The sequence below is a fragment of the Falco biarmicus genome, chromosome 3 (genome assembly GCF_023638135.1).
Source record: "Falco biarmicus isolate bFalBia1 chromosome 3, bFalBia1.pri, whole genome shotgun sequence".
Taxonomy (NCBI): Eukaryota; Metazoa; Chordata; class Aves; order Falconiformes; family Falconidae; genus Falco; species Falco biarmicus.
Window position 1 is genome coordinate 114,260,102 of NC_079290.1, and position 27,066 is coordinate 114,287,167.

The following is a 27,066-nucleotide window of genomic DNA, read 5'->3' on the forward strand; positions in this document are numbered from 1 at the left end:
CTCACCTGGAACTCCTCCCGCAGCTGCGAGGAGTTGCTCTGCGGCTCTATCCTCACCATCTCCTTGTAGGTGGGCTTGAACTCGCTGGCAGGGATGCTGGTCTCCCCGCACAGGCAGGCTTCCAGGATGGCGTCGTGAATGAAGACATACTGCTCCTTTCAGGGGGGAGGGAAGGGGAGAGGGCTGAGCCTCCGCAACATGCTGGTGACAGTGGCCCCCACATGTCCTCAGCTGTCCCTGACACCCGCTCACCTCCGTCTGTATCATGTTGATCCTCCGTGAGCACAGGGTCTTCACACAGTTGTAGATGTCCACAACACCCTCGCACTCAGCCATGTCCAACATAACGTCCAGGACGATGTAGCAGCCTGTTCTCCCCGTACCAGCACTGGGGATGGAGGAGGAAAACACAGCAAACACTCCCAGTCTGCACAGCATCCACATGCAGCCCAAGACGCCAGAGGGCACAGAGCAAGGTCTGTGTGCGTGAGGGCTCGATGTACGGTCCCTGCCTATGAACGTGGGGGCAGCGGGGGTCCAGGCAGGGCTGCCAGGACCTCACACACCTTCGGAACCAAAGCCCAGTTTTGCCTTAAACCACCTGCCCAGACACACCCCTGCAGCGGCTGGGGGTTGTGCCGTGGTCAGGCTGTGGGCACCCACGCCTGCAGTGCATTTTTACCGTAAGACAGCAAACCACATGCTTTTTTGCAACAAAAGCTGCAGCTAAACCACCTGAGCGCTGACAGTCCTCCAGGACGCCCTGCCCAAAAGGGGTGAGGAGGATGCTCAGTACCAAGCCCCAAGAGTACAGGGAGGCACCCCTGGCACAGAGTGGGTCCAAATCCCCCCCAGGGGAGACCCTCAGGTTAAGGCTGAGCCCAGCAGGATGCCCAGAGCCAGACAACCCAGCAGCTCCCAAATCCTGGCATGCTTGGACTTACAGCAGAAGACCTCTCAATGCCGCAAGCCCCCCGCGACACATCAGGAACAGAACTGCTCCCCCCGATTCCTTTCCTACAAAGTCTTTTCCAGCTAAATACTAATTTCTTGGGCTGATGAATCACTCATCGTGATTATCACTGATTACAGGCTACGGGCACTAACCACACTCACTGTTGCCAGTGAATGAATACTGATGAGGCAGTTGACAGGGAGAAATCAAATAAAATAAAAATCCCTCCTGCTCATCAGCTCCTCCTTGTTTGCCCAGCAAAGGAAGAGCCATTAACTTGTTGCGTGGGGACGCCCGCTCAGGGGACGGAAAGCCACTGCTGCCACTCAGATGTGCCACTGGCGTCCTCCCAGCTCTGGGGTCCTGGTGGCTGAGCCCTGCCAGGCTGTCCTGCTGTCACTCCTCACCTCTCCCATCGGCCAGACCCAACATCCTGACCACCAGCAGTGGTCAAGAGAGCTGTGTCATCAGTAAGGGGTGCTGGGACAGCCCCCCCAAACATGCTGCTCCATGTTTGCCCCCTGGGACCTGCTGCCACCAGCCTGGTGGTGCCACTTTACAGCTGGATGCCATCGCAGAGGGACATCCAACCCCATGCCATCAGCCCTGGTGCCTGCCCTTGCTGTGAACCCAAATTACACATTTTTGCATCTCCCTGCTGAGTATTTTAACATCATTTGGAGCTTTTAGCATCACTCAGAGCCAGAAGCTGAGCACCCACCTAAGACACACCGTGCTCCCCTCCAGGGCCACCCATACCCCCCCAAACCCCACCCCAGAGGCAGATGCTCCCCCACAGCTGGCTCTGCCCCACGGCCACGCACGTACCTGCAGTGGATGACGATGGGGCCAGCGTCGGGCGGCGTGGATGCCTTCACCCTGCGGATGAAGGCCAGCAGCCCGGTGGCATGGTAGGGGACACCATGCTCGGGCCATGACGTGAAGTGGAACTGCTTCACCTCGTGCCGGGCCGAGTAGCCCCGCTGCAAGGGAAGGGTGAGAGGGAGTGAGGGCGCACAGGGAGGACAAAGCCACCCAAACACTTGATTTTCTTGGGAGTCCATGATCTTGCCAGCTCAGCATCCAGCCAGATAGACCACGCAGTGGGCAGCCACTCTGGCAGCCCCACAGCTCCCTCCTCCTTGACTGCAAGAGGGTTAAAAATCAGCTGAGGAGGAAAAGGAGGAGGTGGCAGCAACCACAGGTCTCATTCTACATGCATCTTTGTTACTTGCCCTATAACTAGACAGTAATTTCACATTCCTGTAGGTAAGGGGTAAATCGCACCGGCTCCATCCCCAGGTACCGTGCCGCAGAGTAATGGCCGCATAACCTGCGCTCCAGCACGGAGGAAAAAAAGCATCCTTCACCTCTGTCACATTTACATGGTGCTCACATGGAAATTAAATACTCACTCACTGCTGAAACCAGAGCGGGGCTGAGCTGCTCGCCCCAGCAGAGGGCACAGAGCCAGGGAAAAGGCAAAGGAAGAAGCTACCATCATCCCTGGAGTTCAGAAGTTGCACCTCAACCAGGGCTGAAAGCCCCGTTTTGGGGTAAATAAATAGGGTACTGGTAAATGCCAATCTAGCGATGGTTGGAGATGCCCAGAGCGGCTGGTTCTCTCCCTGTGAGGGCAGGGCATGGCCAGCAGGACCGTACCCTCTCGAGAGCGAAGGTGCGGACAGCATACTCTGCCAACGTCTCCGACTTCACCAAGGTGATCTTGATGTCCCCATACATCTCTGAGTCATCCGGCCAGTATTTGGAGCATTTCACCTGCAAGGGAAGGACAGGAAGGGGTGTAGGCTCTGTGAAGGAGGCTTCTGGCAGAGCCAGAGCCCGGAGAGAGAGGGATGGGATGGGGTCCTTACCCGGCCCACCTCCACCAGCTTGGTTATCATCACGATGCTGGAACAGTGTTCCTGCCACACCATGCGCCAGAAGTCATACACCATCTCCTGCTTGGGCCCTGCAGGACGAAGGAAAGGCCACAGGGGCTGGATGGGCACGGCCAGCAGAACCCAGCCCCGGCAGCGCCGCGGTACCACTGCCCATCCCCTCCCACGCCGGCAGCACCAGCACCAACGCAGCGCTGGAAGCACCCATCTGCCCCGGGATGTGCGGTGCCGTGGGGGACCAATGCTCCACATTGCTGTCACCCAAACTGGCCCACTCCTGCCTCCCTTGCCCACACAAGGTTAAATCCCAGTGGGAATGGAATCGGGAGCTGCTGACCCACTGGCCAAGAAGGAAGGGGAGGAGGGAGGGGCAGCTCACCTTGCGTGGCTATGAAGTGGTTGGACCTGTGGTAGCCCTGCAAGGGAAGCAGAGACCTCGGTCACCAGCTGGGGGGACACAGGACACTCAGGAGCTGGGGCACAGCCCCCTAAAATGTCTCACAGTCACCTAATTAGTAGCGACTCCCCACATCTGTCAGGCCAGGTCCTGGCCACCGGCGCAGTGCCACCCACCGCTGCAGGAGGAGGAGGAGGCTCAGCAGCCACCTGGCACCCAGCACACCCTGTCCCGGGAGGGCGCACACCCCACAGCCCACGAAAGGCTCATGCAACACCAGCTCTCAGCGATGCTCTGCACCAAAGTCCCCAGCAGCTCCCAGCTGGCATCCTGGGGTCCACTAGTTCAATCCCAGCTCTTGCTGCCACCACACCGGGCCTGAGCACGGCAACACCACCATGAGAGCCCCATTAATGATACCCCAATCCTGCAACAGCCCCACGGTGCTGAGTGACTGCCCCATTCCCCTCCTTCATGCCAGCTGCTTACTGGGGCCGTTCCCAACTCTTCACAGGGACGTACCAGCCCAAAGAGCATATCCCAGCGAGACCACTGCCAAAGGGACCGGAGACCCAGCGTCCCACAACCTTGACCACAGGTCCAACAGAGTTAAGCCACATCACATGCATGGAGGTGGTGGTGGCTTCTCCATCCACCGTGGGTCCTTTCACGGGGCATTTCTGTAGGCTGAATTCAACCCTTCTTCCGAGCACACAGGCCCTGCTCTCCATCACCCCAGGGAGGACGTGCCATGGAGAGCTCGCTCTCCCCTTCCCTGGACCATACCCAAGTTTATCCACAGATTTTCCCAGCCTGCCTCTCCCTGATGCTATTTAACAGCATGCTGCCCAGTATGACGCCTGGGAGGACACGGGAGCAGAGAGGAGAGGGGAACCATCTACTTACTTCTCGGTTTATCCGAATCTTAATGATCCCGTTGGGACACAGGTTTAAGAGAAAAAGATCAGAGACAGAGACATTAGTGAGGCAGAAATCAAGAGCCAAGTTAGAACACCTGCCCCGGAGCAGGGCATGGACAGCCAGACAGCCACAGGGGAGAAAGGACACATGGGGACAGGGGACAGGCACAGGGATGCAGCTCGGGCACAGGGAACCCATCGCGGTGGCATCAGGCCACCACTGATAAACGACGTCCTCCAAGCAGGTGGGAAGAGTGGGATTTGCTGCCACGTCCAGGAAATGCTCGAGCCTGCGCTCGGCGGAGCCTCCCTGCACCTTCCCTGGTCTCCGCACTGCTGGCAGGGAACATCGCTGGGGGGGACGTTGCTCTCAGAGGACACCAGGGCCCAGCTCTGCCCAGACTCACGTGCATTGGGAGGACCCGGGTATCCCGGTGTGAGGCCCCAGCTGGTCCCCTCAGCCTCTGCATCCTCCACCCAGCAGGGAGGGAGGGAGCGCTATGGACATGAGAGCAGGTGAAGGGAGAAGAGAGGATGGAAAAGGGGAGGAGAGAGGGGATGAGAAAGGAGGGACAGAGCGGAGCACAGACAGGAGGGACACAGCAAGCAGAAACCGAAGGTGAAAAGAACATAAATAAATCAGGCAGGCTCTTCATGGCATGTCTCAGGAACGCACAGATCAACCCATTCCGGGCTGTCTAAGCTCCTCCAGACGCTGGACAGACCCTGACAGTCCACAGGGTCCACAAGAAGCTGCTGTTCCAGCCTAGACCCCCCACGGAGACAGGCACTGTCCCTACTTACATCGATGTAGTTGGCATTGATGTAGTCCGAGTTGGGATCACCCAGCAGCGGGTGCAGCTTCACTCGGTGACGGTCATCTGGAGAGCAAGGGGAGAAGGGACTATCAGCCCCTGGGCAGGCGAGCACGGGGACAGCGTGTCACCCCCCATGTCCCAGGGCTCCTAGGTGCCCTTTGCAATTGTTTTGCACCAGGAATCTGCAAAATGCAGGCAGGTGGGACATGCTCAGGAGCAATCAATACAAACTGGTGGGGGTCTTCCCAAAGATGGTGGTTTAGACCAGGAGGGACACGGGCGAGCAGCTGTCAGCGCAGCATCTCCCTGACCTCTGCCCAGTCCTGCCAAAGACAGAGAGCACCCACCCTCCAGCATCCTGCCATCCTCCCTGGCAGGGCACCAGGATGGCCAGAGCCCAGACAGGCGAGCAGAAAGCTCTGTCCAACCTCCGGTGCCCACCTCAGCCCCAGACAATGCTGCAGCGGAAGGGATGAAGTTGCGGACAAAGCATGCAGGAGGTAGAGAGCACCAGAGGTCCTGGAGTGCCAGGCTTGGTGCCTCCATTCAGCAAGAACATCACTGGAGATGAAGCAGGAAGCAAAGCGGCTGTGCCAAACTGACTGGAGGGAGCTGGCGAGGAGCATCCTTTCTCTGGTGGGGTCAAGCCCCTTCCCAATCTGCTGTCCTAACAACTCACCATTCAACCCCTTTGTCTCATCCTGCACATCCCCACCAAGGCAGGGCTGTAGTTTCTAAGTCCATACAAGAAAACACACCCCAGGTTATCTGGGGCCTTCCAGCACCAACCAGAATATCATAGTGATGTTATCATCAACCCAAGATGTCCCATCCTCAAGAGTTATGCAGTTCCAGCCCTCCTATTTGCTCTGGTGTCCAATGCCCAACAGAAGCTCTCAGTCTGGGACCCCAGCACTGAGCAAGGACCCTTCTGCTGCTCTTGACCAAACAAACCCCACCAGTTTATTCTTGCCATGGACCACACATCTACCAAAAAAAAGGCCCAAAGCCCTTCAGAAGGTTTTTCAAGCTGCTTGGGGCATCTAAGCCTTTGCTAATGGCACTCACATGTCGACACATGATCCTGTCTCCCTTTGGTCTTGTCTTTCTTCTTCGAAGCATCCCAGCCTTCAAAGAAACTCTGTAAGAAAAGGATGGTCATCATGACCCGAGGGCAGGACTGTGGGGTCCCCCCCAGCACCAGCCTGGGGAGCAGGGCAGACAGGGTGGTCCCTCCACCCCAGCACCTGGGTCCTGCAGCCCCAGCTCCACCTCCATGGCACGCTCTGCCAGCTACACGTTTCTGTTGCATCCACAACATGCCCCATTTTCCAGCAAATTATAGACAGCCTGGGTTTTTTTCCAGGGTTGGTTTTGGTTTTTTTTCTAAACCTCCCCAGCCCCTTTCTCTCCCCAGCACAGAATAGGTTTGTGTATAATAACAGTAGTATTCATAGATTGGCGTAAGAGGAGGAAAGTGGAAGGAAATTACATGTTTTCTCCCCTCCCATAATATCTGAGTGCTTTCAAATGACTAGTTCCAAGAACATATAGCAGCTTTTCAAGGAGCACTAATGATTATAGCAAGCCCTGGTTTGTCCAATACATGAAAGGCGGGGGGGGGCGGGGGGAGGGAGGGAAAGCTCCTGCACTTGAAACAACCAAGCATTAAACAGTATTCTCACTGGGAAATTTCAATCGCCAGACCTGTGGGACACCGAGGAGTCAGGAATCAACTCTGTTGGGTGTGCTGCAGTAGACATGGAGAACAGTGTGCTCCGTTACAAGCGCTCTGGCCCAGTGAGGTGGGATGGACCCTCGGGGGGGACTTCCCTCCCCTGGGATCACACCCCCTCTCTCTCCCACATCCTCTCCCTAGGGTCTGCACGGTCTCGGGAGATGCCAGACTCTAGAGGACTTGCTTGTCCTTAGGCTATGGCCATGCTTATCACAGGACAAGCGTGCTGGAGAGCAGCAGAACACAAGATCGTGGTGCCCAGGAGGACCTGAGAATGGGAGAAGCATCCCCGGCTCTTGCAGGAGAGAGGGGATGATGCACTGCGGACAGGAGAGGTGTGGGCTGGCAGGACTGGCTTGGCTGATGATTAAATCCTGAGCTGCCAGGACCAGAGATTTGATCCAGACCCAGGGACACCCCACGTGCTGCTAACGCCGGCCCAGAGAGCTGTGAGCTCCAGCTCCTGCTGTCCAGAGCATCGCAGCTCCAAGTCTGCAGCATCTCCTCCCTGCACAGGGGTCCTACCCGCGCCACCTTCTCCAGCCTACCTCCCACCCTCCCCAAGACACCAGCACAAGATGTTCCCACCTCGTACTCCTGCTTGAAGCCGTAGCCTTCTGCTGTCTTCATCTGGTTGATATGCTGGAGGAGATCTGCCACCCGCACGGCAGGATGGAGCTGCCCAGTGTGATATGGGGACCCTTTGCGGCCGCACTGGCGGCGGGGGGAGCCCCCCAGCAGGCTGCTGGACTCGTTGACCACGCTGCTGCGCTGGTCACCTGCAGAAGCAGAGGGAGAACCAGGGGCCATCAGGAGAGCAAAGCCTTAGACTGCATCCCCATCACCTCCTAGCACCCACAGAGGGGTGACAGGGCACCTGGAAACATCCCCAGGGGATGCCGGTACTGCAGCCAGACCCTCTCCAGGCACCACAAGCAGCCCAGACACCCCTCTGCTCTCCGCAGCGCTTCCCATACCACAAAGCTGAAAATACCCATTACAGCCTTTTAGGACCACAGCAGATCTCTTAGAAATCAGTGGGCAAGATCTTAAGGGGATTAATAAACTTATTTCCCACCTACTGGAACAATTAACTCCCCTGCAGACAAGTAAGAGCTACGTGCCCAAATATTCACACAAAGTCCTAACTTGAAAAATCACATTGCCAAAGTCTCCAGCCCAGCTTAACAGTTAGTTTTCCTCACTCCTAGATACCGGTGCCATATTCCTAGCACTGACACAAATGGAGCTCGCTGCTGTTTAATTGGGGAGTTTATGCAGCATTTACCTGCTTTATGCCTTTGCTGTGTAATTACCAGCAGAACCAGACTAAGACCTCACCTACATTTATCAGGGGAAGGTCCCACACCACATCTTGAAATCTGGGTCTGCACAAAACCTGACACACTCCAACAGCTCCCCAAGATGTGGCAGGCATGGATCCTGCAGCAGCCAGCCTGGAACGCTGTCCCCACACTGCTGGGAAGCAGCTTTGCAAGACAGTGCATCCTGGGTGCACTTTCCCCTAACAACACTTCTGAAAATCGCCCTTGCCATCCCCCCTCACAAAGCTCCCAGGCTTGGTGGTTTTGATCTGCTTGAATGCAAGGAGCAGCCCCTCGCCCCCTGATGCACCTCCCGGCTGCTCGTGCAACACTGGTGCAGTGTGGGTACAACACGGGTGCAACATGGGTGCAGCACATGCACAGAGCAGGGTCTCCATCAGGCATCACAACCCCTAAGGAGATGATGCTGCAACCTTTGCAACCAGAAACATCTCCCTCCCAGGCTGCCAGCGCATGGCTGAACCAATGGGACAACATGGGAGAGCCATGCTGCACCCCACGGCGTGGCTGACGGGTACACTGACCGCTGGGTTTTAAGAGAAATTAAATCCACGAGTCTGCGAGATGCTGACAGCTCCATGGAGCCACACACCGAGGACGCACCTGCGTTTCTGTAAGAAGGATTAGTGACACCTTTTAAGTGCAAAGAAACTGAGGCATGGTGGGGAACAGCCCCCAGCTGCTCACGGAGCAGCCTGCTCATTTACCTTCGTTAATTAACGATGCTTATAGGCAGGCAGTGGCCACAGTAGTGGCCGCCCCCAGCTGTGGCAGAGAACCCAAGCTCCTCGCATCTCCTCCTCTACCAAGCAGAGGGATGAGTAGCAGCCAGCAACAGAGCCAGCACACAGGTGGGAGCAGGATGCGGCCCCACAGCCCCTTCCCTGAAGAAACCGAGGGCCAGCAGTCCCCGCTCAGAGACCCATCAGCCTTTGGGCATGTTGAGGACAGCAACCAACAAGTAATACACCTAGCCAGATGTATTAAGAGGAGGAAAAGTTTGCCCTCTGGGCTTCCATTATCCATGAGACAATGCTGCGAAACGTATTAATCCCGCAGCCGGCGGAGAAGAGCCGTGTGTAAGCAGCATCTTGAAGTTACTGTAACAGATGTTATTAGCATATGGTTGAAACTGGGGCATCCAACGAGTTATTTTACAACTAAATCAGCACAGAGATGCATACTCCAGTGGGTGTTAAATTATCAGTCTCCCTCTGATGCGAACACTGTGGCTCTTTTAACCCTTCAAAGGCCAGGACTGTGCAGAACACCGCGGAGCAGAGCCACGTCAGGTGTGCGGGGTGAAGGCTGGTGCAAAGCTTTCAGCCTCGGCATAAGCGAAGAGTTGGGGTTCACCCAGCTCTGGGGGGCTGCAGCCAGTGTTTGAGCCCACAAATGGCCTCAACCCTCCCAGCCAGCAGCTCAGCTCTCTGCTTCAAGAGGCTGAGATGCAGAGACCGAGCCCCAGCTCAATTTCCTTCAGCAAAGCCTGGATGATAACAAAAGCTCCTACAGACACCAATGAGATCAATGTCCTTGGAGGTTTATGCAGAGCAGGGAAAAGCCTGCAACATCCCACACATATCAGATTCAATACCTGCTACTGAGCCTCGGATAAATGTTTCAGCTGTTTTGGGGATATTTAGGGATCACCGAGGACCCTCGCTGCAGCTGGATGGGGGCAGGGGGACACCACAGGTCCCTGTCCTCACCTCGGTTGCCGTAGTTGTGGGTGTCCATGAAGGAGAGCCCCAGGCGCTCGTCCTCCTGCAGCGTGCTCTGGTCGGTGAAGCTCCTGTCGATAGCACTCATCATGTGCGTCTTCTCGTGGCGGTAGTTAATGGTCGCTTTGGTCATGTTGACGGGTTTTCTACAGGGGGATGCAAAGGGGAGGAGGGGGAAGAAGCGCAGGTAAGTAGGGCTGACCCAGCGGTGCTGTAAGATGTCCCCCCAAAGCTACAGGGCTCGGATTATTTCAGGGAGCAGGATGGATTATTTCCATCAGCTATCAGCATGCTTTGCTCTTCTGGTGCCCCAAGCTGGTCACACACATGGGTCAGCTCTCACTGGCTGCAGCAAGTCCAGCTGCTCATCCTCAACGTGCCCTCCCATCCCCTCCCCAAAACACCCAGCGGCTGGCACAGCCGGGAGCGCTCCTTGTGCCAGCAAAGGCTCTCCCCGGCTGCCTGGCCCCGCACAGGTCTGCCCCAGCTCTCCCCCAGCCCCATTTCCCCAGGCATCACCCACCCCTCGCTCCACACCACCTCGCTGGTCATCCAACGCGCCAGGCACATCGCTGCGCTGCACGGTGTGAGCGCAAGAAGCAGAGGGCAGATGGGGAACTGCCGGAGCGGGTCCAGGGGGACCCACACGAACAGGGAGAGGGCTGGAATGCTGCTCCTGCGGGGACAGGCTGAGGGAGCTGGGGTTGTTCAGCCTGGAGAAGGGAAGGCACCGGGGAGACCCTACTGCTGCCTTACGGTAGGTAAAGGAGGGTTGTAGGAGAACGACGGGGATGGACTCTTTAATAGCGCCTGTAGCAACAGGACAAAGGGTAATGGTTTGAAACTAAAAGAGGGAAGATTCAGACCAGACAGAAGGAAGAAATTTTTTTTATGATGAGGGTGGTGTAATGGTGGCACAGGTTGCCCAGAGAGGTGGTAGATGCCCCATCCCCTGGAAACGTTCAAGGTCAGGCTGGACAGGGCTGTGAACATCCTGATCCAGTTGAAGATGCCCCTGCTCACTGCAGGGGGCTGGGACTAGGTGGCCTGTAAAGGTCCCTCCCAACCCAAAGCCCTCTGTGATTCTATGAATTTTCATTTGGGACCATCTTCTTTTTTTCAAAGCCTGCATGAACAGATAATGCCCACCACAAATCACAATAATATGTAATTCTATGAATCTAAAACCATGCCTGGGGGCCAAATCCATCCCAAGGGACAGGCTAACTGCACATGTGCTCAGCACCCACCAGGGAGGCTTTTTCCCCCCCACGCAAGGTCCCTGTTAGGCACCTAATGAAGATGCTGGGAAAGCCCAGGAGCTCTCGCTAGAACCAAACCTCACACCACAAATCCAAGACATTCAGGCAAAAAAAACCCAACTGAGTGTTTTTGAGAGGCACCATCAGGCTCCCAAAACCCAGAGCAGGGATTAAACCAGGGGAAGGACGAACAGGGGACCCAAGCCCATGTCAGATCTTGGAGGGGCTGGGATGCTGCCAAAATCCAGAATTCAAGCCAGAGTCACTGACCCTTTCCCTTTATGCTGTCTTTAGTCTAACGAGCTCAGCAGCATTATTTTCCCCAAGCCAAAGAGGCCTTTAAAATGTACTCAGCAGAGAAAAGGACTTGTTGGAGCAGCAGGGCAAGGGGGGCGGCCGAGAGGAAGGGTGAAGGAGAAAAAGAATGACAATTACTTACGGGTAATAGGAATAAGAATAGTAGTTCCTCCTGGCAAGCATGCAAACAAAGAGAACAGCAGAAATTGCATAAGCAGCTTTTCTCCAGCATAGGGAAGGGGGGTTACAGGGCAACTCGGCTGCCATAAAATTAAATGCACCGTAAAGAAACCCGGCTCCCCTTTTGCATCCGTATCTACTCCGGGCAGGAGCCGGCATCCCGGCAGCAGGGCCCAAGCACCGGCTCTCAGGGTGACCTCAGGCCCCGCACCAGCAGTGGGGTGTCCATAGTACCGTTGTCCAAGGGGTTATTCCACAAGTTTTAAGGCTGAACAGCAAACGTATCCAAAATATAGGGCATCCCCAGGGAGCCAGCTAGGGGCCGGGCAGCCCCAGGGGAAGAAGCAGGGTCAGGACATCATGCTTCCAGTGCACTATTTATTAGGGGCAAGCGTATTCCGGGGGTGCATAGCCCTTCCACCACATCGGTGTTTTTCCAGCAAAACGCTCTGGAGAAGACTTATAAGCTTGTCCCACTTTCCAACAGCCCCAAATTCAGGGCCCTCACCACCGGGTCTGATTTGTGGTTCTGGTTTGTCCTTCAACAGGTTCACCCCGGGATGCTGAAGCAAAGCTGCTCCTCCTCCTCCTCCTGCCCTGCAGCACTGGCAATGGGAATGCAGCAGCCGCACTCATGGCTTCCTACCCACAGCGTCACTCCCAAAAATACATCAAAAATACATCGGCACCGCCGCCACTTGCTCTGTCAGGGACAGATCTGATGCCATACGCACAGGCATCTGCCCAGAGCAGCAGCAGGCGGGGAGCCACGGGCCAGTCCTGCACCCCTTGCAGCGTGCAGGGATGCCACAGCCTTGCTTCTCCAGCTGGCATAAATCAGCAAGAATCCTTTCAGGGTGAACGAAGCCATAAAGAGCTTTGCAGATTTACAGGGGCTGAGGTTGTGCCCTGCTATTTTTCTCTCCCCCCTGGCTGTTAACGTACTTTCCTCCCATCATCCCTGCACGGGGAAGGCATTTAATTGCTGCCCTTTCTCCCCTGCTTCGAGAGCCCTCCAGCTCGGCGCTGCCTCCAGCCCCGCACCGTCAGAAGCTGCTTTCCAGAGCGCTGCACCCAAGCAAAACGCAGCGGCCACATCCCCAGCACTCCCGGGGCTGAGTGTCCCCAAAAGCCCTCGCCCTCCTCCCTTCCCAAGTGAAAGCCCACCGCCACGGCAGCCGCGCTCAGCTCCCCAGCCAGCATGGGGAGCATGGGGACCCCCAAGGGGGTGGGAGAGCAGTTTGGGGGTCCCCAGGAACCATCAGCCCTGGGAAAACCTCCCCTCCAGCACGCACCCAAATCTTAACGACTCATTTAGAGCCAGGTGGAGGCTCTCAGCAAGGGATTGCTCATGTTTCACTGGAAGCTCAGTGGCTCCCCATTAAAACAAGCCCAGGAGAAGCTGGGATGGTTTGAGCACCCGCACACCAGGGCACCCAGCCCCCGGCAGCCCCCTGCCCAGCCCCAGAGGAAGGGGGGATGCTGCTCCTCCCAACACTCTCAACGAACTAGAGCCCAAGATGAGAGCCAGAGTCTGCCCCAGTATTTCAGCAAGACACACTGCACCACTTTCCAGGTAAGAGCCATGGATGGAAATTCTTTTTCCAGCCATCACCCCAGAAGCGAGCACCCCCAGGGCTCTGTCCCCCAGCGCTGGGAGGTGCTGGGTGCTCAGCAGAAGGGTGATGGTGAAAATGCCTTCCCCTCCTCCCTGCCCCCAGGAATGCCAGCCCGATGCATGGGAACCGTGTGCAGCCCCATCCCCAACACCCCCCATGGCAGGGCACCAGCACGGCCAGAGCAGAAGCATTTCCATCAATGCAGAACTGACAGAGCAGCACAAAATCGAGAAGCAGCAGAGAAAGAAGCAAAAGATTGAAAAATACAGGGGACAGGGCCAGTGGAACAGAGCTCCAGAGCCCCGAGGGCAAAGGGATGTCCCCAGAACTTTGCTCCTCAAGCCCCAGCATCCCCAGTGCCTCCTGACATGTCTCATGTCACAGAGCAAGGAGGGCACCATGCCCAGCAGGATGCACAAGCACATGGAGGCACAGCTCAAGGGAGGGTTTGGAGTCTGACCAGCGCAGCGGTATCACCACCAATAACTCCCAGTTAGTGCTGGGATAGCGGAGAAAGGCTGAGCTGGGAGGAAGGCATGGATGGTGGCACCAGCCACGACACCAGGTTGCCTTACCCTTTCCGAATGATGACGATGATGGCTCCCAGGAGGATAATCAGAACGATGAGCCCTCCAGCACAGATCCCCAGGATCAGGCCCATCTCCTCCGAGTGCTGCGACACCTCCAGGGGACGCTTGCTCTCTTTGCAGGCAGCTGCCAGGGGACAAGGACAGATAGGAGGGGTCAATGCTCAGCTCTGTGGGGGGAGAGGGGGTGGCAACATCAGACAGGAAAACACTGGGATTTGTCCGGTGGGATGCACATTGCTCCTTGAATATATTTTATTCCACCGAGACATTATGGGGCTCTGCAGTGCCACACCATGACCATTGGCAAGTCCCTCTCTCAGTTCCTGTGGGATGAGACCGTCCCTTTGTGCCACTTTCCATCACGCCCAACATAAGCTTGTCCATCCCTGGATTCAGCATCCAGCCACAATAACGGCATTAGGAGGAAAAACTCAACCAAGGGAAAAAACCCAGACACTAAAGAAAGTGCAAAACGAGTGCAGGATAGGGCTGTAATAAACCACCATGCGCACCCCGACCACCGCCAGCACTGGTAACGGCACCCACCGGCACGGCCCCGACTGCCAGAGCAGCCGCAGGATCGGGTCCGCAGCCTCGGCGGGATCCCACCAGCTGGGAAAGGGAGGGCTCACCTTTGCGAGCAATCCGGACACAGTTCAGTCTGGTTTCCTATGGAGGAAAAAAGGAGGATCAGTGTCGGGTAAGCACCCTGGCGACTCCGCTCCCCATTCGGAGTGAGGCTGGGCGGACACAAGGCTGGTCCATTGGTGCTTTGACACCCAAACTGAGGGAGTCTGCAGGTTATTTGTGCTGCGGCACCCACTGCTGAGCCAAAGGAACTCCTGAGAACACAGAGCAAGAGATGCTGCTGAACGGCGTCCTCAGCATCCCGTACACCAGCATCCCCAGGTCTAGTCGAGGCCATCGCTCCTGGCACAGAGGGGACAGTAAAGCTCAAGATCATCGAAGGAGGGACCCAGCAGATCCAGCTGAGCCGCATGTCAGCAGCACGTCACCAACTGCAGCTAAAACTCCCAGGTCATGATTCAGAGCTTTACAGGGCTGTTTTTCACGAATCAAAGTTTTCAAGCCCCAGCCCCAGTGCTCTGCACATGCTGCCAAGGTTGCCATGAGGGCTTCCAGCTCAGGTCTCCAACGGTTTCCACATTTGCATTTTTTGGGATGGCTTCAGCTAAGATATTCCATCTTTCCATGCATCCAACTTCTGTTACAAAATAAAAAGCACCATTTTGGCAGGACTGCCTTCTTCCCTGAGCATCCTCCAGCCCCTCAGGATATCAGTGCTGGCAACGCTGCTCCATCCACCCTCGGATCAAGACCTGCCCGCGCAGCGTGCCCAGGGCAGGGCCAGCTCCAGCCCCTCTCCCCAGGGTCACCAGCTCTTGCTTCTCCTGCTTCTTGCTCCATCTGGCACAAAACCCATGAAAAACCCAAGCTGGGATCTAGTTTTTTCATGACATCTGACAGCAGCCGGGACAAATCCATTGCCTCCCAGCAGGAAGGCTATAAAACAGTGTCAGCTACCAGTTATTATCCAGCAATGCCCGAGCGAGGCAGAGCAGAAATGGTCTGTCTCGGCTCTAATTACAACCCAGTGAGGTGTGAATGATCCCGGAGCAGAGGAAAGGATTCAAAAACCAGCACTTTTCCAGCAAGGTGGAGCCGTGCAGGATGAGGATGCTGCCGCAGTCCTGCTGCTTTGCTTCACAGCTCATCCTCCCCCGGGTGCAATGGGAGCTGCTGGAGCAGGTGAAGCTGGGAAAGGTCCCCAGGGGTTCCCAGTGGTCCCACCGGTGACTTGGAGGACACCAGCCTGGGGGGATGGACGGGCTGCTGCCAGAGCAGGGCTGTTACAGCTTCGCTGAGAGAACCGGCAGCAGCAGGCAGGGAGAGGGCAGCCCCGGAATTCAGCAGCTTCCCAGGAGCTCCCTGCAGCAGCCGCTGTGTCAGCAGAGGGTCCCAGCAATGTGCACACAGCTCTTGCTGCCCAAATGGTCCTTCACCCCAGGATTAGCTCCTGGAATGTGGTCTCCCCAGCGCCGGCGCTGGCTGGGGTCTCAGCTGATACCGCAGCAGGTAGCAGAGGTTGGGCTCCTCCACCCCCAGCATCGGCACTGGGAAGGGGACGGGCACAGCCCAGGGTGCCGGGAGGAAGTGGGACACCCATCCATGACCCCCATGTGCCACGAGGGTGGCCCGGAGCAGCAGCTTCCCCAGGGCAGGACCCCAGGGTGAGACCAGAGAGGGACAAGCCTCGTTTTCTTTGACTCCCCCCCAGACCCCAGCTGGGCTCCTGCCTGGTCCAACTGGGACCTCAGACACGCTGCTGGATAGTGGGGTCCCACGGCTACTCACCCCTTTGAGGTTGCTCATGGCTTGGAAGTAGATGAGATAGGCTTTCTTGGGCTCCAGCGGCGGGTTCCAGTAGCCGCTGTAGGTCTGGTTGTCCCCCACAGTGAAGGGTTTGGCTTCGGTGAGGCTGCTGGCAGGCAGCTCAGCCCCAAAGTAGTGTACGGAGCCACGGGACACAGCATCGTCGAAGGTGAGCGGCACCGGGAAGCACTCCTGCCCACCCAGCTCCCGCTTCAGCTTCTTGGGCCGGTCTTCTTCTACAATGACCTGGTAGGTGCTGGTGAGGGCCAGGCACACGTTAGCTTCAGGAAAAGGATGATCCTGCCCTTTCCTTGGTGCTCAACCCCACCATCCATGCCGTACCACCCCGTTTGGGGGGGGGGGGGGTCTCACCCTCGTGCAGCCCCAGCCTACCTGATGGGAGCCCCTCTGCCCTGTGCCGGACGCAGCAGCACCGTGATGGTGCTCTCCGACTCACTCAGCGGCGACGGCATGTCCCCATAGTCAAAGGTGGGAGCTGCAAAAGGAGCAGGGGAGAGTGGGCAGGGGGGGAGTCCTGGTCCCCAGGGATGCACCTGGGGCTTCCCTCTGCTCAGTGGGGAAACTGAGGCACAAGCAGCCTTGCCCACAGCATGGCATCACCAAATGATGTAATGTGAATTATTCCAAATAAAGAAAACCCCTCCAGGTCTTGAACAAGTGTTATAGTTGGGAAAGGACCCATGGGTGTGCGCTGAGGGGGGCTACCAACACCAGTCTGACAGACTGGAGGAGATTGGAGCAGGATCCAACCTCAGCAGGACCCGAATGCTCCCACCTTCAGATGCACCCCTAGACAGCACCACTCTGAATCGCCAGCACAGCATGAACGTCCCACCCCAGAGCAGAAACAGACCCAAGCCAGCCCAGCAGCACCCCCAGACCAAGGTGGGGGACACCCCTGTGTCCCCAAGCCACCAGCCGCCACTGGGGTCTGGCTGACACTGCTTTGCAGTTTCGGTGCACCCATTAGTGCTCATCTCAGCCCATTTGCTGCAGTTAATAGCGACGCCACGGATGTGAGCAAACGGCCCCAAGTACTGCAAGGCTTATTAACAAACCCCAATTAATCCCTTGCTTGTACACCGATAGCTCAGACAGCACCAGTGCACTGGGCTGGCTGGACTCCCCAGCCAGAGCCCCATAAGCAGCTCAGCTGATGGGTCTGGGGGGCTGCCAGGGGGCTCCCGGCACAGCTGCCACCACCAAGAGCATCCTTTGATAGCAGCATCCAGTCACCAAAATCCATGGGAACACACCGGAGGGTCAGCACTGCCATTGGACACCTGGGCAGAGGAGAAGCCCCAGCACCAGGTGCAGAGCCTGGGGGAACATACCGGAGATGTTGGTGGTGATCTCGGTGAGTGCTGTCTGGCCAAAGCCCTTGCCGGTGCGGGCTCGGACCGAGAAGAGGTAGGTGGTGCCGGGGTGGAGGTTGGAGAAGACGTGGTAGGTCTCGTTGCGTAGTTTGGAGACGGTGCGCCGCGGGCCAGGCACGTTGACTGCCGGGTCGGAGGACTCGATGCTCTGGTAGCTGATCTGCAAGGACAGGGAGAGCATTACCAGCGGCCTCAGGAGAGGAGAGACCTCAGATCCAGGTGGAGAAAGGGTTAAGGGATGGATTCAGAGGAGGGGATGGGCATGGGGACAGCCTGGAAGCCAGAGGCTTTTTAGGATACATCAAAAGCAGAGGTTCATCAGAAAAGCTGCTGCTGGGTAACACCGGTGACCCTGAAAGCAGGGTCCGCAGCAGGGACAAGACCTGTGAGCTGGACCATGCAGCGTGGGTCCGTGCTCCAAACAAAGGGCTTGGGGGCAGCAGTAATGCTGCAGCCACCTTTAACCCCCACGACCGAGAGCCAGAAGTTGCCCCAGATCCTCCCCACTGCATCCCTCCAACGGGACCCTCCCACGTCCCCGCGGGTACCGCAGCCAGGGCATACCTCGTACTGCGTGATGAGGCCATTGGGCTCCACCGGTTCCTCCCACTTCAGGAATATCATGTCCTCCAGCGGGGTGAAGGTGAGGGACTCCGAGGCAATGCCGCCGGGCACTGGGGAAGGAAAGGGGATGTGCTCGGATGTGGCAAAAAAACAGCTGGAAGAAGAAATCCTCCGGGAAACCCCTCCAGACGGCTGCAGCAGCTCTGCCCCACTGCTGAGCCACCGCATCCCCTCTGCCACGTCACCCAGCTCCAGCACCCACCAGACAGCGGTGGCTCCCCAGGGAGATGCTCTCCCAGGCAATGACGCTCCCGCTGCACTCCCAGGCCCACCGGTGACACTTCGCTGCTGGGGGTAGGTCCCCATGCCACAGCACAAGCCCCGCAGGTACCATTTCTGGTACCGCGCTCAGTTTCCAACAGCAGAGCAGCAAGCACCCTGCCTCAGCATCACCAGCAGAGCTCGCCTAAGTTTGCCAGTGTGAGGAAAGAAAAAAGAAACTCCCTCTTCTCATACAATCCAACCCCTCCCCCAGAGCCGCCAGCATCATCAGGAGACATTGCCGGCACTCCCCGCAGTGAGCGATAACCTCCTCATCTGCAGACAGGCTTGACATGCCCCAGCACTTCCCCCCTAATTAACACCACCACCACCAATAACCACAAATAATAACCGCGATCGACAGCACTGGGATCAATATTTGCTTCTCTACCATGGCTTTCCTGACCCGAGGGGGTCAGCAAGGAACACTGCCGAGCCATTGCCTCCCCCAAGACCACGATTCACCAGCAGCATCCTCCGCTGCAGGCTCGAGGAGCCAAAACACACACCCTCTCACTGCAGAGGGACATCAGCTTTTCCCCTCTATTTTTCTTTTTTGCAGCTTTTGTTCAGATCTAATTACAGGGCCAAGAGAGAGGGATCGCCTTCCGCATGCTTCCCACTGTGCAAATACACAATTTCCACTTGATTTACAAGTTAATTTAATCAGAGGCGCCATGTCCTACACGTGTACACAAGGCACTTATTAAATTCACAGAGAATTACGGAAACCTTTAGAGCAGGAAGTGTGCACCTATATAGATATTTTATATATCTATATGTATTTAAAAAAATGTATAGGCACTATATATGTGTACATGCACACAGGCACCATGCGCTTCTGCATGCACCAGGTTGAGACCAGCAGAGGCACGCAAAGGCTCCCAGGTGTACATATACCCCTCTGCCATCCATATACGCATATGTATGTATTTGTACGTATTTATTCTGACTTGCGTTGCATGCACCCTGCCTGCAAGGGAGAGAACTGGCTCCCCACACACACCTCCCCATGGTACCGACATGCTGCACAGGTATTTCCACACACCTGGGGTTGAGTCTCATCGTTTCACGCAGACCGAAACCAAAATCTCCCGCCGTGGGTCACCGACCTTCCCTGGATCTATATGGGGCACCTATACACCAGCTGGGCAACTTATAGATGCCCACCCTCTTCTCTCGGTGTCACGCCCACACACCCAGGAGCCAGCAGGACTCAGCCCAGGGTCCAAGGAGGACGCTGTGAGAAACACCCTTGATTTGGCCCAGTTATCATTGCCCCAGAAATACGTTTTCCAGCCCCAAACCAGGGTTTATCCCTTGGGATGGGGGTGTGCATCTTTGCAGCCCACACCAGGCCTCCCCTCTGAGACAAGCCGCAATGGATGCTGCAACTGAAGCTGACCTTGTGCCAAAAAAAACCATAATCAAGGGTCCTATTATTAATGAGCCTTCACCAGCTTGACTTAATTGCACGGGTGGCTGTTCATCACCCGGTTCTAGATGCCTGAATCCTCATCACCCTCCCAGGCAGGCAGGCAGGCAGATGCTGGGCCAAGCCTGTGTGCAATATCTGCAATATATCCATAGGCAGACATCCATCAATCAACCTCACCAGAGACCAAACGCATACACGGCCCCAGGTTCAATCCAAGGGGGAAGCCACAAGCCCCAGTTAATCACGGCATAGGGGAAAGCAGCTGGAGTGATTACAGTACAGCAAAAAGACATCTGGAGCTCCTGTATTAATATTCAATAAGAAAACAGCTGGAGCAGTCACAACACAGTGAGAACAGCTGAAACAATTATAGCCGGAAAATAAACCGTCAGGAGCGTGAAGCTGGGTGCCCCCAGTCGGGCACACTCAGGGCTGGGGATATAGGAAGTGCTGAAGCGCAGAGAAAGGTGCCAAATTTAGGCTTTCAAGATAAAAACAGGACCCAGAGACCCTCCCGGCTCTGCTCCCGCTCTGCAGGCTTTGTTTTCCAGCCTGGGAAATGGGAACGATGAGTAACACGCACACAAAAGCTGCACGTTTCGGTGGGTCCCAAATCAAGGCGAGTCCCATGCAGGGGAGTTTCACGGCAGGCTTCTCCTCAGGGGTCATCCAGGGGATCTGGAGCTGGCCAGATCCTTTGCAGTTACCAGTTCTTCCACCTTAACTTCTGATTGTTGATGCTAAGAAGTGCTTTGGAGATTAATTATGTTTTTGCTGAACAGTAAGCGCCGGGAACACGGTGAAGCCAGGGATGCTCCAGCCACACTTGGCACCCAGCACCCACGCCAGTGCACAGTGGCTCTTGCACTCCACGCGAGCCCCAACCACTGCTGCCCTCCATGAAGCAGGACGAGACTCCTGGAGCCCACCAGCTGCAGGACCAGCCATCAGCTTTTCGGGGCTGCCTAGCTGTCCCTGAAGGCATCTGGGTCATCACAGCACACAGAGATGCTGATGGGGCAGTGAAGAGGATGTGATGAGCAAGAGGAGTCATTAGCAGGAGATGCCAGCTCTGGATGTGGCCTGTCACTGATGGGTGGCACCAGAGACATGGAGCCAGCTCTGCCCTGTACCCCCAAACACGTCCACCAGATCTCCATAGCCCAAAATGACCCAAGCACTCCGCGGACAGAGAGCCAGGGACCGCAGTGCAGGGTAAGCACAGACCTGGGAGACCTTTCTGGTGGCCCCAGCCCCAGCACATCCTCAGGGAAGGGCTGGGCAGGAGCAAGAGATGCCAAACCCAGGGGTCTTGGCTCAGCGCTGGAGCCTCCAGTGAGGACATCAGCCCCGCTCAGGTGCTGGCAGCAGGGATCCAACCCCAGGGCACAGCCAGGACAGAAGAGAAACAGCTCAGCTGTTCAGGAGCGATGCAGCTGGCAAATAACAGGAGCCGGACACCCCTTATCAATGTGCGCTCGTCCACAGAGCTCGTTCGCACAACCCAACCCCACTGGGGAGCAAACCTAACTGGGGAAGACCAGTGGGGTAGCCGAGCAAAGCTGCACCCAGCTCCGGTTAACAGCACTCCCAAAGGAATGTAGCAGTGCCGAAGTTATCAACAACCAAGCGGATAAAAGGTGTTCCCTAAGTGCAAAGCATTAGTTACTTTAATTGTTATTATGATCACTGCTAGGCTTTGGTTCCACGTTAAGGGATGAGCCAGGATGACTCATGCTGGGAGAAGCAGGGCATCAACCAACCCCCACCCTCTCTGCTGGACCGGGCATGGCTCAAACGCTGCGCTCAAAGGACGAGGGCAGCGTTTCTGCGCTGATGTCCCCATCCAGTTCCCCCATCCCTGCAAGCCACTCTCAGCATGTCCCTTCCCCAGCCACCATCGCTGCCCCCTTCTCTTGCCTCCCCTTGCACAGCCCTGGGGCTGCAACCGCCTTTTCCCCTCCCCATTAGCATGATGGCCGCAGGAGATAATTGCATCATGCCCCTGGCCGAGAGCCACAGATGAGCACCATGCCACAGGGAACACCCCGCAGCTCACCAGCCAGAGTCCCATTTCTGGGGATGATGCACCTCCCTGAGCAGACTCACCATCCTCATCCGTCTGGAATATCACCTCCTTGCCCTCCTTGCGTCCCTCAGGGTTGGAGAGGATGAGCTTGACATGGATGTTCTTGTAGGGCAGCAGGTTTTTGATGGTGTAGCGGTTGGTGTTACGCTCCATCTTCATGCACTCCTGGAAGGTTTGGTTGTGGCCGGTGCCCACAAAATAGCGGTAGCAGAGCAAGACGGTGTAGGTGTGACAGCGGGTCAGGTTGTAGCCCAGCGGCTCCCACTGCAAGGTCAGCTGCCTGGACTGGATTTCGGAGAAAGCCAGGCCTTTGGGGGCCCGCATGGGCTCTGGCGGGGAGGAGAGATGGGGAGAGATGAGTGATAAAGCAAAACATCTCATGGGTTTATATGTATTATCAGGAAAAGCCCTTTTACAGTGTAGGAACAAGACAGGCAAGTGCAGAGAGCAACCCTGACACCAAAACTGGGACCAGCCCCAGCACAGGATGACGCTGCCCTGCAGACAGGGCTGGGGACATCACTGGGTCTCAAAGCCACCAACACCACAGGGACAGCAGCCCCTGTTGGCTCATCGCCCCCTACAGAGGTGAGGCCGGGTACCAGCCCCGCTCCCTCGACCAGCACCAGGAGCATCCACAAGGCCCCAAATAACCAGATAAACACGCCTGCATGGTGGGAGCCCTCGCATTTTCATTGAGCCCATGTCAGACGCTCGAAAGGACAGAGATTGAGTGCCATCACTGGGAAGAAGTCTAATTAGCTCTAATTGGTGTGAACAGGAGAAGTCGGATTTAATGAGCTGAGCTTTTGCCAGCAGCCCACGCACACAGGTGGTTTGCGTTAGCAGCAGCAAGCTCTTCTCACCATCCCAGGGTGGTGGGAAGGACACCGAGAGGGAAGGAGGCTCTCTGCCCATCCTGTCCCAGAGCTGATCCCCCAGGGAATTCCCCTGAGGTTTGTGCAGTGGAGGAGCTGGGGCAGCTCGAGGTTACAAGAGGCTTTTGCAACCCCAGCAGATGCTCCCACAGATCCCAGTGCCCTTGTGGGACCCCTCAAAACGCCAGCTGATTTTGTCAGGGGGCAGGCACAGCAGAAGGCACGCAGCCCCATGCTGTGGGCAGCCCAGCCCTACGCCCATTGCCACGTCCAGCTCTACTGAAAAACACCAAACCTCAGCCCCCATGCCCACCCACGTCACTCCCACTGGGTGGCCAAGGGCACAGAGACACCTCCTCCTTCCTCTCCCCGAGGGGTCTGGAGGCCCCCAACCTCTCCCTGGCAGTGCTGAGTGGTGCCAGGCTTCAACCTTCCCCTCTCCCTTTTATCCCAGTGTATTTAAATGCTGGGGGGGGCGGCTGGCAGTACGGCATCCAGGGCTGATGATGGCCGGCAGTGTGTGGCTGCATCAGGAATCTCAAACCCGCCACGACCCAGGGGAAGCCAGGGAGAAAAACACATCGTGACGGTACGTGGGAAGAGCTGGGGGAGCCTGAATGCGGTAGCTATAGGATACTAATCACAGGGCACTGAGGGCATCACACGGCGCCTGTCACTGGCTTCAAGGCAACAGGAATCCTGGGCTTTCTCGCAGCACCTCTGAAAACTGATCTGAGATGCAAAGCCGCCGCCAGCCCCTCATGGCAATGCCTGTTTGCATCTCCCCCTCCCCCCCTGCACTGGCACCGGCCGCTCTCCTCTCGCCCACCCGTCTCCGAAGCCGACCCTGCTCGTGGGGCTCCCCACAGCCCAAGCTGCCGGGGGTGCCCCACAGCCCTGGGGCTGCAGCCGTGTCCTGCTCCGCTCCCTCCACGTGCAGGATGTGCCCACCGGTCCCCGCCTGCAGGGCAATGCTCCCAGCTCAGCAGCATCACCTGCACTTGTGTAGGGCTGGGTGTTGGGGTGTTGTGCAGGGTCCCAGCCCAGCATCGCAGCAGTGCTGGGTCTCGGGGTGAACACGGCACAACAGCCCTGTGCCTCCACCACACCTCCTCCCTCTGCCTTCGACTTTGCTCTGTTACCAGCAGCTGAATGCCAGCGCCGGGAAGGCGGTTGCCATGGAACATCTGAAACGCCACCCCCAGCCCAGCAGCCAGGGAGGGGAAGCATCCCCCAACCCATGTCTCCCCCCGTAGGGATGCAGGGTCAGCCTCCCCTGCAGCCCCACAGCACTGGAGAGGTCCTCACCCCCTCACCCCCCAGACCGACAGCAGGGCTGCACTTGTGGGCTGTGTTGCTCCATTTTGGTAGAGACAAACCCCAGCTCCCACCTTCCCCAGGGACACCCTGAGGGGGCTTCAGCAGGGATGGGATTGCCCTGAATTACCCCCGGGGCATGGCTGTGTGGGGGAAGGCAGCCGACCCCTGCAGCCAAAGCTACCACCCCTCCAGTGTGGCACAGGGTTAACAGTTTTAGAAGAAATATTTTTCAGAGCCACAGACTACTCCAAACCAGGCACCGGGGAATGATCTACAGTTCCTCCAAAGAGGGAACAAGACGGGAACCTCCCCAGAGGCAGCCAAAGGGCTCATCCTCAGGGGCAGCCTGAAATTTGGGAATGCCCTGAGCTGGATCCAGCCCCGAGCCCAAAGCCCCCGCCGAGCAGCAGCCACCACCTCTGCCAGCATCTGTCCGGCTCCAGGGATGGAAAGCAGCCGCAGCACTGCTAGCCCTGCGCATCCCGCTGCTGGCCCTTCCTGTGCCGAGGTCATACCTGGGTACTAATGACTGATCAGCAAAAACCCACCGTCCCTCAGGGCATTTTCAGGCTGGACCGATATTCAGCCCCTCTGCACAGCCTGCCTCGTTCAGGATCCAGCCTCGACCGTGCACCCTGCTACCCGCCTGCCCCTGATCATAACGTGGGTTTAATTAGCCGTCCCTCCCCAGATGCTGCATACAGCCACCAAGAAATCAGTTAGAGGTGTATCTGTTGGAGCAGTGATGCTCCGCACTGGCAAACACCCTCGGCACCCAACCAGCGCCAGCCATGCTCCCTGCCTGGGGCTCAGGGTGGCAGGGGACCTTGCCAAGGCCACCTGGGGTGGCAGGGATGCACTGTGGGACCCACCTGCGCACTTGGTGCGGCTGATGAGGGGCGGACCCGGTTTGCCAGTGCCCCCCTCGCCGGGCCGGGTGAGCAGGACGCTGATCTCGTACTCCGTGTCTGGATCCAGGTGCCAGAGCTTGTAGGTCTGCATGTTGACAGCGTGGACCTCCGACCAGGGCCCCGAGGTCATGCGGTACTCGATCTCCTTGCGCACGATGGGGCCATCGCCGATGATAGAGTTGGTGTTGAGCTGAATGATGAGGTAAGTGGAGCCAGCCCGGAGCAGCTGGGGGGGTGCGATGGGTGTAGGGGGCTCTGGAAGAGAGCCAGAGAAGGGGTAGGTGGAGCATCCCCTTCCAGCAGAAGCTCTGCAGCATCCCCAAGGCCAACTCTGGCACAACCACAGGTACCACAACTTTATTTTGGTTTTTACTAGGTACAGCCAACACGGTCACATCTCTTCCCAAGCAAACCCACCACCTTTGTGCTGCAGGGCACACAACCAGCACAGATCCCCTGCCCCAAGGACACAGGGATCAACGCTGAAGTGTGGGAGGGCACCATCCCGCCTTTGAACTGCAGCCTGCGCACGTGCCCTCCGTTGCTTTCAGTAAAGCTTTAAGAGCTGCCATAGGGTTTCATCTGATCAAACCTTAATTATTTTTCTAAGATACACTGCCCAGCGTGGCGCTGCACAATTTCACCATAATTAATTAACTCCCACCTACCGCAATCAAAAATAAATGATCTAAGTCCACCGGGAAAGGTAGTTTCCTGCTTTTATGGCGAACCATCTGCATGTAGCAACTTATTCACAACGAGAAACTGCAATCCCACCACCCAAGTGTCCCACCTTCCTCTTCCTCTGCAAGCAGCGCAGCAGAAATAGCCCGTCCGCAACCCAGGGACCTGGCGGGCAGCAGCAAGTCACCCACCTTTCACGATGAGCTCAGCAAAGTTGGAGACACCAGAGCCACGGCTGGACTGGGTAATGCAGCGGTAGAGGTCCTGCTCCTCCTTGGACACCTCGTCCAGCTGGAAGGTGGCCAGGAAGCGTCGATGGCTGATGTGCTTCACGGAGGCGGCCGGGACCACCTCGCCGCTCTGCCTCTACCCCACGGGGAGAGACACAGACGTCACCAGGAGGCACAGCGTGACATCCGGAGCCACCAAACACATCCCCAAATGATAGCTGCTTAAAAGGTGGGGGGGCTGCCCTCCCCCTCGCTGCCCAGCAGGGCTTTCTCCCAAAGGGCAGGCACAAAGGCGCTGCAGAAGTGATGCGTGGGCTTGACAGTGGAGATGCTGGTTTCAGCCCCGCTGCTGCTCACCTGCATGAGGAACCGCTCGGCCTCAGCTGCCTTGCCAGCGGCCACGCACTGGAAGGTGGCATTCTGCCCCGCGTTGACCTCCACGTCGCCCAGGCGGGAGAAATGAGGCGCTTTGGCTGCCAAGGGATGCAAGAGGTAAGTGGCCGAGCTCTGAGTGGAGCAGCAGGAACACTGCTGCAAAAATCCCATCACAGCCCAAAAACCCACCCAAGACTCCAGGGCTGGAGCTGAGCTCTGGACGGGCTTGATCCCCATCCTCACAGCCCAGGTCGGAGTCAGGAATTTGCTCCTGTCCTCGTACAAGTGTCCCAGGGAGGGATGCAGCCCTCCCCCCTCCAGCACCCTGCAGTGCTGGTGCCAGAGAGGGCTGATGGAGGAGGGCAGGTCTCCTACCCCAGCCTGGAAGAAATAGGGGGTGAACCCCAACAGCCAATGTGCTCGGACAGCCTGGGATTCCAGATCCCCACCACCAGTCCAGGTGGCCCTTTCTGATGGGGACACTCAGGCCACATATTCAGTCCACGCTTCTCCAAGGTCGCATCAAAAAACTGAAGCAATGTTGGAGGTGGTAGCGATGGGGATGAAAAAAGGAGCCCTGGAGGAACTCGGGAGAAGGAGCTCCACCAGCCTTGGTGACAAAAGGACACCCAGGTGCCACCAGGCTGCACCCCAGCATTAGCCCATCAGCTCTCCCCAGGACCATCCCAGTGGGCACCAGCTCCAAACACTGCTGCCC

At 57.2% G+C, this 27,066-nt stretch overlaps 1 protein-coding gene across 4 annotated transcripts in view; it reads right to left on the reverse strand.

Annotated features, from left to right (window-relative positions):
- Nucleotides 1-27,066, reverse strand: part of PTPRU (protein tyrosine phosphatase receptor type U) — a 70,880-nt gene that overhangs the window by 17,911 nt on the left and 25,903 nt on the right. Inside the window, exons 5-26 of one of the 4 annotated variants that reach the window (XM_056332495.1) lie at nt 26,331-26,446; nt 25,935-26,109; nt 25,021-25,314; nt 21,971-22,279; nt 18,103-18,212; nt 17,497-17,698; nt 16,535-16,637; nt 16,124-16,397; nt 14,380-14,416; nt 13,733-13,871; nt 11,501-11,530; nt 9,788-9,945; nt 7,318-7,508; nt 6,060-6,132; nt 4,978-5,054; nt 4,160-4,177; nt 3,236-3,272; nt 2,830-2,927; nt 2,618-2,734; nt 1,784-1,938; nt 253-388; nt 6-155 (exon numbers count right to left, since the gene is read on the reverse strand). In XM_056332495.1, coding sequence (XP_056188470.1) covers nt 6-155; nt 253-388; nt 1,784-1,938; nt 2,618-2,734; nt 2,830-2,927; nt 3,236-3,272; nt 4,160-4,177; nt 4,978-5,054; nt 6,060-6,132; nt 7,318-7,508; nt 9,788-9,945; nt 11,501-11,530; nt 13,733-13,871; nt 14,380-14,416; nt 16,124-16,397; nt 16,535-16,637; nt 17,497-17,698; nt 18,103-18,212; nt 21,971-22,279; nt 25,021-25,314; nt 25,935-26,109; nt 26,331-26,446 — 2,999 coding nt within the window. The remainder of the gene's footprint in view (nt 1-5; nt 156-252; nt 389-1,783; nt 1,939-2,617; nt 2,735-2,829; nt 2,928-3,235; nt 3,273-4,159; nt 4,178-4,977; nt 5,055-6,059; nt 6,133-7,317; nt 7,509-9,787; nt 9,946-11,500; nt 11,531-13,732; nt 13,872-14,379; nt 14,417-16,123; nt 16,398-16,534; nt 16,638-17,496; nt 17,699-18,102; nt 18,213-21,970; nt 22,280-25,020; nt 25,315-25,934; nt 26,110-26,330; nt 26,447-27,066) is intronic. The other 3 variants (XM_056332496.1, XM_056332497.1, XM_056332498.1) reach the window with 3 other exon arrangements.